At 44.1% G+C, this 14,757-nt stretch overlaps 1 protein-coding gene across 1 annotated transcript in view; it reads left to right on the top strand.

Moving 5' to 3' along the window:
- Positions 1–6,050: 6,050 nt before the first annotated feature.
- The window catches only part of LOC120989771 (olfactory receptor 11A1-like), a 64,280-nt gene continuing 55,573 nt past the window's right edge, over positions 6,051–14,757 (top strand). Inside the window, exons 1-3 of the mRNA XM_040418086.1 lie at positions 6,051–6,087; positions 6,154–6,246; positions 6,735–7,015. Coding sequence (XP_040274020.1) covers positions 6,051–6,087; positions 6,154–6,246; positions 6,735–7,015 — 411 coding nt within the window. The remainder of the gene's footprint in view (positions 6,088–6,153; positions 6,247–6,734; positions 7,016–14,757) is intronic.

Raw genomic sequence — 14,757 nt, 5'->3', positions numbered from 1 at the left:
TGATGCTGGTGAGTAGTTTCTTCACTATGCGGGTGAAGAAAGCTACTAGTGTTGATCGAGCACCGTAGTGCCCTCAAAAACAGGAGAAACTCAGGAAACTTCTAGCAGATTGAAAAATGTAGGCAAAGTGACCCACGCCTGTATTTCGTGTTATGAATTCGCATTACGTGATTTTTACATTGCCGATTTTTCGCATTCAATAAAATAAAATCTCAAATTCTCGAAATTCGGGAATATATTACGAATATTCTACAAAATAGTCGTGAAATATCGCAAATTCGAATATAGCCCCTGCCGCTCATCACTAGACAGGATGCGATTACTGCGCTGCTCGTCAAGATTTAATGATGTGAAATTTATAACACTGTCATTCTTCGTATGGCTATTATCCGTTGTAATAATATTACTAGCGCCCTCCAGTGTGCTGAGATGTCTCTTTACAGTCAGGTTACGGGGCAGCCTATTAATGTCCAGCAAAGTCTAAAATAAATCAAAATCATGTTAACCCTTTCCTCAGAAGGTATAGTTGAGGGCCAGTTAGTATATAACTGGATAAGTTCCAAACTTCATCATTTATTTGCGTTTCTTTATTTTCCTCCTTGGATATCTGGCATTTTGATCGATGCTTCCGACCTGCCCTCCTAATTTGTTTTTTGGAGGGTTCACTGGTTGTTCATCACTCATATCCGACTCAGAATTGTCATTATCATGTAAATCCTCGGCATTGGGGTTTTGGTTCACTTTAGAAGCTTTATTTTTGTTGGCATTTTTATTTTTTTATTTACTTTTATTTTTTGAAAACCTCCTGTGACGCAGAGTTTGATTCACCTTGATATCCCCCTCACCTGTGGACATGGAGGAATCTAGAGATAGCTCTGTACTAGTGAAACTGACTCTGTGTTTAGACTGTCTTCTCCTTGATTTATTTTTTAAAATTGATTTTGGTTGATTATGTGATCTCTCTCTCCATGTGTACACAGTGTCAGTGGAATAATTATGGAGATCCCTCTTGAACTTGGTCTCCTTAGTATTGACAATTTTCTCTTCTAAAGTAGCCATTTTTTTCTTTCAAAATATTGTCAAACAAAACAAAATCCTCTTTATCATTATATGGCAATAATTAATCCTGTATTGTCCTAATTTTGGAACGCGTGTCCTCTAACAGGATATCTTCTTGTTCGACAATGAGACCAATAAGTTTCAATGAGCACTCTGACAGGGCCATGTTCCACTTTTGTAAAAACTCTTGTGAGTATATAAAAGTTGGAATCTTTTTTAACCGCCTCACGTCCGCCCATAGGATATAAACGTCCTATGGGTGGACGTCTATTTCTGACAGCACGTTTTAAAACGTCCTGTCAGAAATAGCAGCTGCACGCTAATCGTGCAGCTGCTGATCGGGTTGCCCGCTGTCAGTGACAGCAGGGCAACCCTAAGACAAGGCAGGGACAGTGCCCAGGTGTCCCTGCCTTCACGATCGCTGCAGACACAGCGCTCACCGAGCGCTGTGTCTGCAGAGCAGGAAGCGCCGTGTGCTTCCTGTTCCGGCCCGGCGGTCATGTGACCGCCGGGACCGGAGAGTGCAGGAGCTGTGTGAGGTCTCTCAGAGACCTCGATCAGCCCTGCTGTGAGGCTGTACAGCGCTGGATTGCTGCTGTACAGCCTCTTTAGGGGTGTATTTGTCCTGTAACTGGGGCTACTATGTCAGCCCCAGTTACAGGAGAAATCAACTGTGAAAAAAAAAAGAAAAAGTGAAGCAAATGTCCCCCAGAGGTCTTGTATGACCTTATGGGGGACGAAAAGTAAAAAAAAATAAAAAAAATAAAGGGTTGAAAAAATAAAATAAAATAAAGTTTCACATGTAAAAAAAAAAAAGTTCCCAAGTTAGGAATAAAAAAAAAAAAATTAAAATAGAAAAAATAAAGTAAAATAGACATATTTAGTATTGCCGCGTCCGTAAAAACCAGCTCTATAAAAATATCACATGACCTAACCCCTCGGATGAACACCGTAAAAAATAAATAAAAAAAACTGTGTCAAAACAAGCAATTTTTGTCACCTTGCATCACAAAAGGTGCAACACCAAGTGATCAAAAACGCGTATGTCCCACAAAATGGTACCAATAAAACCGTCACCTCATCCCGCAAAAAATGAGCCCCTACATAAGAAAATCTCTCAAAAAATAAAAAAACTATAGCTCTCAGAACATGGACACATTAAAACATAATTTTTTGGTTTCAAAAATGCTATTATTGTGTAAAACTTTAATAAATGAGAAAAAGTATACATATTAGGTATCGCCACGTCCGTAACAATCTGCTCTATAAAAATGTCACTTGACTGAACCCCTAAGGTGAACGCTGTAAAAATAAATAAATAGAAACTGTGCTAAAACAACCAATTTTTTGGTCACCTTGCCCCATAAAGTGTTATATTGAATGATCAAAAAATCATATGTACCCAAAAATAGTACTAATAAAACTGGCACCTTATCCCCTAGTTTCCAAAATGGGGTCACTTCTTGGGAGTTTCTACTGTAAGGGTGCATCAGGGGGCTTCAAATGGGACATGGCATCTAAAAACCATGTGGAGTTCCTTTCCTTCTGCGCCCTGCCGTGTGCCCATACAGCAGTTTACGACCACATGTGGGGTGTTTCTGTAAACCGCAGAATCTGGGTAATAAATATTGAGTTTTGTTTGGCTGTTAACCATCGATGTGTTCGAGAAAAAAATTGATTAAAATGGAAAATCTGCCAAAAAAGTGAAATTTAAAAATTTGATCTCCATTTTCCTTTAATTCTTGTGGAACGCCTAAAGGGTTAACAAAGTTTGTAAAATCGGTTTTGAATACCTTGAGGGGTGTAGTTTCTACAATGGGGTCATTTATGGGGGTATCCACTATGTAGGCCCCACAAAGTGACTTCAGACCTGAACTGGTCCTTATAAAGTGGGTTTTGGCAATTTTCTTATAAATTTGAAGAATTGCTTCTAAACTTCTAAGCCTTCTAACGTCCTAAAAAAATAAAATGACATTTCCAAAATGATGCCAACATAAAGTAGACATATGGGGAATGTTAAATAATAAATATTTTATGATGTATCACTTTCTGTTTTAAAAGCAGAGAAATTGAAATTTAGAAAATTGCGATTTTTTTTAAATTTTTGGGTAAATTTGGGATTTTTTCATAAATAAAGGTGAAATATTTTGACTCAAATTTATGACTATCATGAAGTACAATGTGTCACGAGAAAACAATCTCTGAATGACTTGGATAAATAAAGGCGTTCCAAAGTTATTACCACATAAAGTGAGATATGTCCGTTTTGCTAAATTTGGCCTGGTCAGGAAGGGGGCAAAGGGCCCAGATGGGAAGTGGTTAACCGCAGCCCTCTAGGGATCATCAACGTCTCTAAGTATTATCTCAGGGTTTTAGCATCCAACCAAATCCTCATTTCCTTTGATAGTAGAGATTCTAGTTCCTGCAACTATAATCGTAAAATCAGGGGAATCGCACTGTGTCTGAACTGTGGCCAATGTATCAAAGATAGTAGCAGCCTTATTCAGCCTGGTGCTACAGTCCAGCATATTTTAAGGCACATTGTCCCTGCTGATTCCCCCGAAAACTCTGGTTCACCCATAATACAGTAAATGTATATTGAAAACGGAAATAGGCACAGAGGAGCACGAAAATGTCCAAAACCAGACACAAACAGACTGACTGGATCCACTCCTGTTTTTTTTTTTTGGCTTTAGCAATACTGATGGATTACTGACCAAATTCTGACCGAGTGAAGGCGGATGCTTCACAGGCAGGATCCGTTTTTTGAGGTTTATTGTTTTGACGGATCAGAGGAAGGGCAAAATCATCAGTGACGTCATCACAAACTTACTGCTGACACCCTATCCACTCTGTCGGGGGCTCTACTTGTATAAGCATTTAATAGAACAGGTTCTGTGGACATCTATGTGGAATCAGCTGACAATGGTGTAAAAGGAGGGCTCTTCTTCTTGACGCTAACATCGACCTGTACGGCTGAGTTCATACTTGAGTTATTTGATCAGTTTTGGCCCAGTGACTGCCCTAATAAGTGAAGTGTGCAGTGATTCTAAGAGCGACGCCTGTTATCTGCATGTCATCCTGTATTATTTCACTACCACATCAGACTCCCTATGTTGCTGCAAGGCACAGTGTTCTGTACCACTATAAAGGATCTCTGCAGCCAGGAAATAGCCATTCTCTAACGCGATTTGCCACAAATACATTCGGATCAAATCAAATGTTTTCGGAAAATTTGGGGAACCGGCCGAATCAATTTTTTGAAAAACACGCTCATCTCTACTACCAACAACATGGGGGCAAGAATAATATAACATACATACAGTATCTCACAAAAGTGAGTACACCTCTCACATTTTTGGAAATACTTTATTATATTGTTTCATGGGACAACACTGAAGATCTGACCCTTTGATACAATGTAAAGCAGTCAGTGTACAGCTTGTATAACAGTGTCAATTTGGTGTGACCTCAAAATAACTTAACACACAGCCATTAATGTCTAAACCACTGGCAACAAGAGTGAGTACACCCCTAAGTGAAAATAGCCAAATTGTGCTCAAAGTGTCAATATTTTGTGTGGCCACCATTATTTTCCAGCACTGCCTTGACTCTTGGGCATGAAGTTCACTAGAACTTCATTGGTTGCCACTGGAATCGTCTTCCACTCCTCCATGATGACATCATGAAGCTGGGGGATGTTAGAGACCTTTCGCCCCTCTAACTTCGGTTTGAGGATACCCCACAGATGCTCAATAGGGTTTAGGTCTGGAGACATGCTTAGCCAGTCCATTACATTTACCCTCAGTTTCTTTAGCAAGGCAGTGGTCGTCTTGGAGGTGTGTTTGGGATCGTTATCATGTTGGAATACTGCCCTGTTGCCTACTTTCTGAAGGTAGGAGATCATGCTCTGCTTCAGTTTGTCACAGTACATGTTGGCATTCATGGTTCCCTCAATGAACTGTAGCTCCCCACAGCCGGCAGCACTCGTGCAGCCCCAAACTAGGACACTTTCACCACCACGCTTGACTGTATGCAAGGAACACTTGTCTTTGTGCTCCTCACCTGGTTGCCGCCACACACGCTTGACACCATCTGAACCATATAAGTTTATCTTGTTCTCATCAGACCACGGGATATGGTTCCAGTAATTCAAGTCCTTAGTCTGCTTGTCTTCAGCAAACAGTTTGTGGGCTTTCTTGTGTATCATCTTTAGAATAGACTTCCTTCTGGGATGACAGCCATGCAGATCAATGTAATGCAGTGTGCAGCGTATGGTCTAAACACTGACAGGCTGACCCTCCCCCCCTTTAACCTCTGCAGCAATGCTGGCAGCACTTATATGTCTATTTTGAAAAGAGAACCCCTGGATATGACACTGAGCACTCACACTCAACTTCTTTGGTTGACCTTGGCGTGGCCTCTTCTGACTGGAATCTGTCTTGTTAAACCTCTGTATGGTCTTGGCCACCATGCTGCAGCTCAGTTTCAGGCTGTTGGCAATCTTCTTATAGCCTAGACCATCTCTATGTAGAGCAACAATTCTTTGTTCAGCTCCTCCAAGAGTTCTTTGCCATGAGGAGCCATGTTGAGCTTCCAGTGACCAGTATGAGAGACTACATCAAATTTAACACACTTGCTCCCCATTCATACCTGAGACCTTGTAACACTAACGAGTCAAATGACACCGGGGAGGGAAAATGGCTAATTGGGCACAATTTGGCCATTTTCACTTAGGGGTGTACTCACTTTTGTTGCCAGCGGTTTAGACATTAATGGCTGTGTGTTGAGTTATTTTGAGGGCACACCAAATTTACACTGTTATTAAAGCTGTACACTGACTGCTTTACATTGTGTCAGATCTTCAGCGTTGTCCCATGAAACAATATAATAAAGTATTTACAAAAATATGAGAGGTGTACTTACTTTTGTGAGATACTGTATGTAGTCCTCATAGTAGGAGGAATGAGAGAAAAACATAAAAGAACAACATGTCGAACAGAACAAACAAAAAAAGTTATTCTGAGAGTAAGTCATTGTGGACTACTGCAGGAACGTTGTACATTTAACAAATACTTTTTCTGGTCCTTGCAGCCCCTGATGGTGCTTTTGGTGAATCAAGTGTCACAGTTAAGAGGCAACAATCCTGTCTACCTGCAACCAATGTCAGTTTCCTCTCCAGTTCACGTAAGAGGATTTATATTTTTATCATAAACCTGTAAATGTGGTATATTTTATAATAACACATTGTGACCAATACCCATGACCCTTGTGTAAGTACAGCATGCAACCTATAATTAGTACCAAATAATCAGTATATCCAACATAAGATACCTTATGATACCTCCTGTTAGAGGAGACTGATCTGCTCACGTTACATCCTCCTTCAATATTTGAATTGGTATGACCAACATATCTAGCATGTAATATCATTGATAATGTACTAGGTGAAACTATAGTGTATTATTATTATTTTTTAGTGTAGCCATCACTTCACTTATCCTTCATCTGGATGAGGGGACCATCTTCTACTTACAAAGCAGAAAAGAGGCTGAATACCCAGTCACTTATGTCTATACTAGGAATGATCATTTAAGAAGGGGATTGATAGAATGTTGTACATATAAATCAAACTTACATAAAATAAGCATATGAAATATTTTCTGTAGTTGCAGGTGCCTGCCCTCTACCAGAACACTTTGTGGATAGACACAGAGAAGCCCTGATACAGAGGACATCAAACATCAGTCCAGTCCTCGATAATCTGCTGAGCCAGAGACTGCTGGATCAGGAGCAGTATGACACCTTGCGTGGTTTAAGACCTCGCCAGGAGGCGATGAGGCAGCTCTATGTGTATATGACAATCTGGGGTCACAGCGACAAGGAGAAGTTTTATCAAGCCTTACAGATGCACAATGGGCCTCTCATCAGAGATATGGAGAATAAAGACCCTGCCGTATAGATGTAAAAACTCCTAGTCTGGAGTCTCTTCCAATGTGTTTACATATAGTTTATAAGGCTGAAAAAAGACATTTGTCCATCCAGTTCGGCCAAGTTGACCCAGAAGAAGGCAAAAAAAAACTGTGAAGTAGAAGCCAATTTTCCTCACTTTAAGGGAAAAAATTCCTTCCCAACTTCAATCAGGCATCAGAATAACTCCCTGGATCAACGACCCCTCTCTAGTAGCTATAGCCTGTAATATTATTACGCTCCAGAAATAGATCAAGGCCCCTCTTGAACTCTTTTAGTAAAGTGTAGTCCCCCCAATTCCACTTATTACTTTAGTTGCCCTCCTCTGGACCCTCTCCAGTTCTGCTATGTGTGCCTTGTTCACAGGAGCCCAGAACTGTACACAGTCCTCCATGTGTAGTCTGACTAGGGATTTGTACAGTGGTAGGACTATGTTCTTATCACGGTCATCTATGCCCCTTCTGATGCAACCCAATATCTTATTGGCCTTGGCAGCAGTTGCCTGACACTGGTTTTTACAGCTTAGTTTGTTGTTCACTAAAATTCCCAGATCCTTTTCCATGTCAGTGTTACCGAGTGTTTTATCATTTAGTATGTACGGGTGACTTGCATTATTCCTTCCCATGTGCATAACCTTACATTTGTCAGTGTTAAACCTCATCTGCCACTTCTATGCCCAAGCCTCCAATCTATCCAGATCCCTCTGTAGTAGTATACTGTCCTCTGTAGTATATATACAGTATACTGTCCTCTGTAGTGTATATACAGTATACTGTCCTCTGTAGTATATATACCGTATACTGTCCTCTTCAGTGTTAATTACTTTACACAGTTTAGTGTCATCTGCGAAAATTGATACTTTACTATGCAAGTCTTCTACAAGATCATTAATAAATATATTGAAGAGAATAGGGCCCAATACTGACCCCTGAGGTACTCCACTAGTGACAGTGACCCAATCTGAGTGTGTACCGTTAATAACCACCCTCTGTTTTCTATCATTGAGCCAGTTACTTACCCACTTACAGATGTTTTCTCCCAGTCCGAACATTCTCATTTTATATACTAACCTTTTATGTGGTACAGTGTCAAATGCTTTGGAGAAGTCCAGATATATGACATCCATTGATTCGCCGCTGTCAAGTCTAGAACTTACCTCCTTCATAGAAACGGATTAAATTAGTTTGACATGACCGATCCCTCATGAAGCCATGTTGATATGGAGTTATTTCTTTATTTTCATTGAGGTACTCCAAGATAGCATCTCTTAGAAAACTTTCAAACAGTTTACCCACAACAGATGTTAAACTTACCGGCCTATAGTTTCCGGGGTCTGTTTTTGGACCCTTTTTGAATATTGGCACCACATTTGCTATACGCCAATCCGGTGGAACACTCCCTGTCAAAATAGAGTCTGGAAATATCAGAAATAAGGGTCTGGCTATGACATTACTTAATTATCTTAGGATATGGGGATGTATGCCATCTGGTCCTGATGATTTGTCTATAGATGCCCCCCAATCATGTGCCAGTAACTAGTACCCACATAGAAGCCCCCCAATCATGTGCCAATAACAAGTGCCCCCATAGATGCCCCCCAATCATGTTCCAGTGACAAGTAACCCCATAGATGCCCACCAATCATGTGCCAGTAACAAGTACCCCCATAGATGCCCCTAATCATGTGCCAGTAACAAGTAACCCCATAGATGCCCACCAATCATGTGCCAGTAACAAGTAGCCCCATAGATGCCCCCCAATCATGTGCCAGTAACAAGTACCCCCATAGATGCACACCAATCATGTGCTAATAACAAGTGCCCCCATAGATGCCCCCAATCATGTGCCAGTAACAAGTAGCCCCATAGATGCCCCCCAATCATGTGCCAGTAACAAGTACCCCCATAGATGCACCCCAATCATGTGCTAATAACAAGTGCCCCTATAGATGCCCCCAATCATGTGCCAGTAACAAGTGCCCCATAGATGCTCTTCAATAATGTGCCATTAACAAGTACCCAGATAGATGCGCCCCAATTATGTGCCAGTAACAAGTGCCCCCATAGATGCCCTCAATCATGTGCCAGTAACAAGTGCCCCCATAGATGCCTTCCAATCATGTGCCAGTAACAAATGCCCCCATAGATGCCCCCCAATCATGTGTCAGTAACAGGAGCCCCCATAGATGCCCCCCTATCATGTGCCAATAACAAGTGCCCCCATAGATGCCCCCAAATCATGTGCCAGTAACAAGTGCATTCATAGATGCCACCCAATCATGTGCCATTAAGTAGTACCATATAAAAAAAATAAACACTTATACTTACCTCAATCAGGCTGGCAGCTATGCGATGCAGGCCTCTTCCGGCCTGTGTCCCGCGCTGTACGGCTCAGGCGGCGCGATTACGTCATTGTGCTGCCTGCACCGGCCTCTGATAGGCTGCAGGCCTAGTGCCTGCAGCCTATCAGAGGAACAGGGAAGGGAGACACCTCTCCCTCTCCTGCCCCGCTGCAGCACATCTATCTATATCGCTGTCCTGAGGACGGCGATACAGATGACTATGGAAATGAGTGCTTCCAAAATGGAAGCTCTCATCTCCCTGTGCCCTGCCGCCGCCCCCCACTTGTCACCAGGGCCACGACGCCTGGGGCCATCGCCTCACTTTGCCTAATTGGCTGTGGGGCCCTGCTAACACCCCCTGGAATTTTGCGCCTGGACAACGGCCTCCCCCACGCTATGCCACTTTCCAGTGGGGCTAAAAAGGCAGCTTCCCCTTTTTCCCCTCATTAAAGACGGCCCTTGATGTTCCTGTTCACTGACTCTAAACAGAGATATTGACAAACAAACGTATCAAACTCTGCATCTTTCTAGGCGCCACGCCTCCAGTCCCCTGACTATCGAGATTTACCAGCATCTGTTCCAGGACATTAAGCAGTGGAATGACATCGTTCATCCTGTAGTTCTGGTGACTGACAAATAACGTGGCCTCCTCAAAGGGCCTGAGCAAACGGCAGCTGTCAAGCATGAGATGCCAATGGCTGACATAAAAGTTACACAGGGGAGTACTCCTGTCTAGTGTTGATTGAGCATGCTCGGCCGTATACCGCATGTGCTCAAGCTCAATGCTTGAGCAATGTTGGTTACTGGCATTACAGTGATTGGCTGTCCGGATGCGTCATCGGGTTCTATATAGCACCCGATGACGTGTGTTTGGCTCAGTCTTAGGGAGAGTTGTGCTGAGGAAGGGACAGACAGTGTAGGGAGTGATATAGGAATATTTTTATTAGAAAAACTTTTCACAGACCCAAAAGTCCTTCTAAGGACTATTGTGTGTGGCAGCACACATCTCCTGGGCAACCCTAAAATATCAGTGACATCCAGTATACTTTTCAAATAGACGGTGTCCGCTGCGGACAGTCAGATTCGCTGTGCCACATCTCCAGTGTAAAGTGTGCACATCCCAAAAATATCTGTGACATCCAGTGTACTTTTTCCGTAGACGGTGTCTGCTGCGGACACACATCTCCTGGGCAACCCTAAAATATCAGTGACATCCAGTATACTTTTCAAATAGACGGTGTCCGCTGCGGACAGTCAGATTCGCTGCGCCACATCTCCAGTGTAAAGTGTGCGCACCCAAAATATATCTGTAATATCCAGTGTACTTTTTCCATAGATGGTGTCTGCTGCGGACAGTGACATTACCAGCGCCACATCTGCAGTGCAACGTGTGCGCATCCCAAAAATATCAGTGACATCCAGTGTACTTTTTCCGTAGATGGTGTCCGCTTCTGACAGTGACATTAGCTGCGCCTTACAGCTGATACACAGAGAAAATCCGTTGTGCGTCTCATTTTTCCTTCCTTCTGACAGATCAGAAAAAGGGTCAAATAAAAGATGATGTCAGCCAAGCCAAAAAAGCTAAATAGTGGCCAAGTCATGAAGTGGGGAGGGTGGGAACAGCATGAGAAGTCCACAGAGTGGCCCTATGACATAGTTGTGAGGTGGAAGCAGCATGAGGAGACCACAGAGTGGCACAATGACAGAGTCTGGAGGTGGCAGCAGAATGAGGAGGCCATAAAGTGGCACAATGACAGAGCGTGGCGGTGTCAGCAGCATGAGGAGGCCACAGAGTAGCACAATGACAGAGTGTGGAGGTGGCAGCAGCATGAGGAGGCCACAGAGTGGCAAAATGACAGAGTTTGGAGGTGGTGGCAGAATGAGGAGACCACAGAATGGCACGATGATGAGAGATTGCGGAGGTGGCGGCAGCATGAGGAGGTCATAGAGTGGCACGACGTCGAGGGATTGTGGAAGTGGCAGCAGCATGAGGGGGCCACAGAGTAGCACAACGTAGAGAGATTGCGGAGGTGGCAGCAGCATGAGGAGGCCACAGAGTGGTATGACGACGAGACATTGTGGAGGTGGCAGCAGCATGAGGAGGCCACAGAGTGGCAAGACGACAATAGATTGCAGAGGTGGCAGCAGCATGAGGAGGCCACAGAGTGGCACAATGAAAGAGTCTGGAGGTGGCAGCAGCATTATCAGGAGACCCCAGGGTGGCACAATAACAGAGTGTGGAGGTGGCAGCAGCATGAGGAGGCCATATAGTGGAACGACAACGAGAGATTGCGGAGGTGGCAGCAGAATGAGGAGGCCACAGTGTGGCACGATGACGAGAGATTGTGAAGGTTGCAGCAGCATGAGGAAGCCAAAGAGTGGCACGACGACAAGAGATTGCGGAGGTGGCAGCAGCATGAGGAGGCCACAGAGGTGCACAATAACAGAGTCTGGAGGTGGCAGCAGCATCATCAGGAGGCCACAGAGTGGCACAATGACAGAGTGTGGAGGTGGCGGCAGCAGCATCAGGAGGAAGCCACAGGGTGGCACAATGACAGAGAGTGGAGGTGGCAGCAGCATGAGGAGGCCACAGAGTGGCATGACGATGAGAGATTCCGGAGGTGGCAGCAGCATGAGGAGGCCACAGAGTGGCATGACGACGAGAGATTGTGGAGGTGGCAGCAGCATGAGGAAGCGACAGAGTGGCATGAGGATGAGAGATTGTGGAGGTGGCAGAAGCATGAGGAGGCCACAGAGGGGCACAATAACAGAGTCTGGAGGTGGCGGCAGCATCATCAAGAGACCACAAAGTGGCACAATGACAAAGTGTGCAGGTGGCAGCAGCATCAGGAGGAAGCCACAGGGTGGCACAATGACAGAGTGTAGAGGTGGCAGCAGCATGAGGAGGCCACAGAGTGGCACGATGAAAAGAGATTGCGGAGGTTATATATTATATTGTGGAGGTTAATATAATTATATTGCAGAGGCGAATATAATATTTTCTTTCTTCCACAAATTCACGGCAAACTGGGCTGTAGAATATATCACTGCACCACAGAACGGCAATTAGGCTCTCATTTTTTTCTACATTTACACAAAATGCTTTCCAACAGATGAGTGCAACGATGAACGGCAAATGTATTTTTATTTCCCCACTAATACACGGCAAACTGGGCTTCAGAATATCTCACTGCACCGCGGAACGGCAATTAGACCAAATATCTTTTCCACTTTTACTCAAAACGCTTTACAACAGATAAGTGCAAAGCTGAATGGAGAATATATTTTGATTTTGGCACTAATACACAGCAAACGGGGCTTTAGAACAGATAACTGCACCGCTGAGCGGAAAATATTTTTTACTTTTGCCACAACAAAAAGGGCTGAAAAGATGTGTTTTTAAGGCACGTTTGAAGGTGGAGAAGTTGTGGATTGACCTAGTATTCTGGGGCAGAGTATTCCAGAGAGTAGGTGCAGCTCGAGAAAAGTCTTGAAGACGGGAGTGAGAGGTACGAATTATGCAGGTTATTAATCTTAGGTCGCTAACAGAACAGAGAGCACAAGTAGGGTGGTAGATGGAGATAAGGGAGGAGATATATGGAGGTGCAGCACTGTGGAGAGCACGAGTAGGGTGGTAAATGGAGATGAGGGAGGAGATGCATGGAGGTGCAGCACTGTGGAGAGCTTTGTGGGTGAGGGTGAGAAGTTTGAACTGTATTCTGTGGTGGATGGGCAACCAGTGAAGTGACTGGCACAGACTAGTAGCATCAGTGTAGCAGTTGGAAGGATAGATTAGCCTGGCTGCAGCATTTTGGACAGACTGAAGGGGGAAGAGTTTAGTGAGAGGGAGACCGATTAGTAATGCGTTGCAGTAGTCAAGACGAGAATGAATCAAGGCAACAAGAGTTTTTGCCGTTTCCACCGTAAGAAAAGGGCAGATTCTGGCGATATCCTTGAGGTGCAAACAACAAGAGCATGTAAGTGATTGAATATGGGGAACAAAGGAAAGATCAGAGTCAAATGTGGCCCCAAGACAGCGGGCATGTTGCACAGGAGTGCTGCAGACCGAAATTAAAATATCAAGTTTAGGTGAGTTCGTAGATGGGGGAAAGACAAGAAGTTCATTTTTTGAGAGGTTCAGTTTTAGATACAGAGAGGACATGATGTTAGATACAGCTGCCAGACAATTACTGGTGTTTCGGAGTAAAGAAGGGGTGATGTCAGGGGATAAAGTGTATAGTTGGGTGTCGTCAGCAGTCTGCGGATATTTGTGATTTTCTCCATAAGCGTTCTGCACATCTGGAGCAGCGCTGGAGAAAACTTGTTTCAGGTGTTTGCCAGGGTTGCCATGTTCTATGTCGAGAGGGTCGGATTGATATTGGAGCAACTTCATCTAGGGTGGTTTTGAGGGTCTGGTTGTATTGATTGGCAGCCAAGTCTGGACAGGGGAGAGAAGTGATTGGGGTAAGAGCTAGTTGTAGGGTGTTAATAAGTTGCTGGCAGTTAATGGTGTGTAGGATTCTGTAAGTGTGAAAAGTAGGATTGCCATAAGAAAAGTGAGAGGTCTTTATGGTAAATGAAAGAAAGAAGATTGTGGTCAGAAAGTGGGAAGGATAAGTTACTAAAGTTTGAGACTGAGCAGTGACGGAAAAAGACTAGATCAAGTATATTGCCCTGTTCATGCGTGGCAGAGGAAGTTAGTTGTGAGAGGCCAAGAGAGGAGGTTAAAGAAAGAAAGTGAGCGGCTGATGGGGAGATGGGATCATCAATGGGGATATTAAAATCACCCATAATAAGAGTTGGTGATTCAGAAGATAGGAAGTGAGCAAGCCAAGCTGCAAAGTGATCCAGATATTGGTGGGGGGAGCCTGGGGGATGATAGACAACTGCAACTCTCAGGGGGAATGGATGGAAGAGTCTAATGGTGTGAACCTCAAAAAAGGGGAATGCGAGAGAGGGTACAGGGGGAATGACCTGAAATGTGCACTGTGGAGAAAGTAGTATGCCTAATCCTCCACCGTGCCTGTCATCAGGTCTGGGGGTATGGGAGAAGTGAATGAATGAATGAATAACTTATATAGCGCTACAATTGAGAACTAAATCACCTCAAGGCGCTTTTGCAGCCCTTGACCGCCTGTTCTTTCAGAAGAGGTGGGTCTTGAGCTTCTTCCTGAAGGCTAGATGGTTTTCTTCTGAGCGGATCTCCGCAGGTAGAGTGTTCCATAGCCGGGGTCCTTGGACTGCGAACCTTCGTTCGCCTTTTGATTTGTAGCGGGTCTTGGGGATATGGAGGAGGTTCTGGTTAGCTGACCGGAGGGGGCGACCTGGGGTGTAGTGCTTTATTTTTTCGCAGAGGTATTGGGGTGCTTTCCCTTGTGTACATTTAT

This window comes from Bufo bufo, chromosome 1 (genome assembly GCF_905171765.1).
Source record: "Bufo bufo chromosome 1, aBufBuf1.1, whole genome shotgun sequence".
Lineage (NCBI taxonomy): Eukaryota > Metazoa > Chordata > Amphibia > Anura > Bufonidae > Bufo > Bufo bufo.
This window is presented reverse-complemented; position numbering and strand designations above follow the sequence as displayed.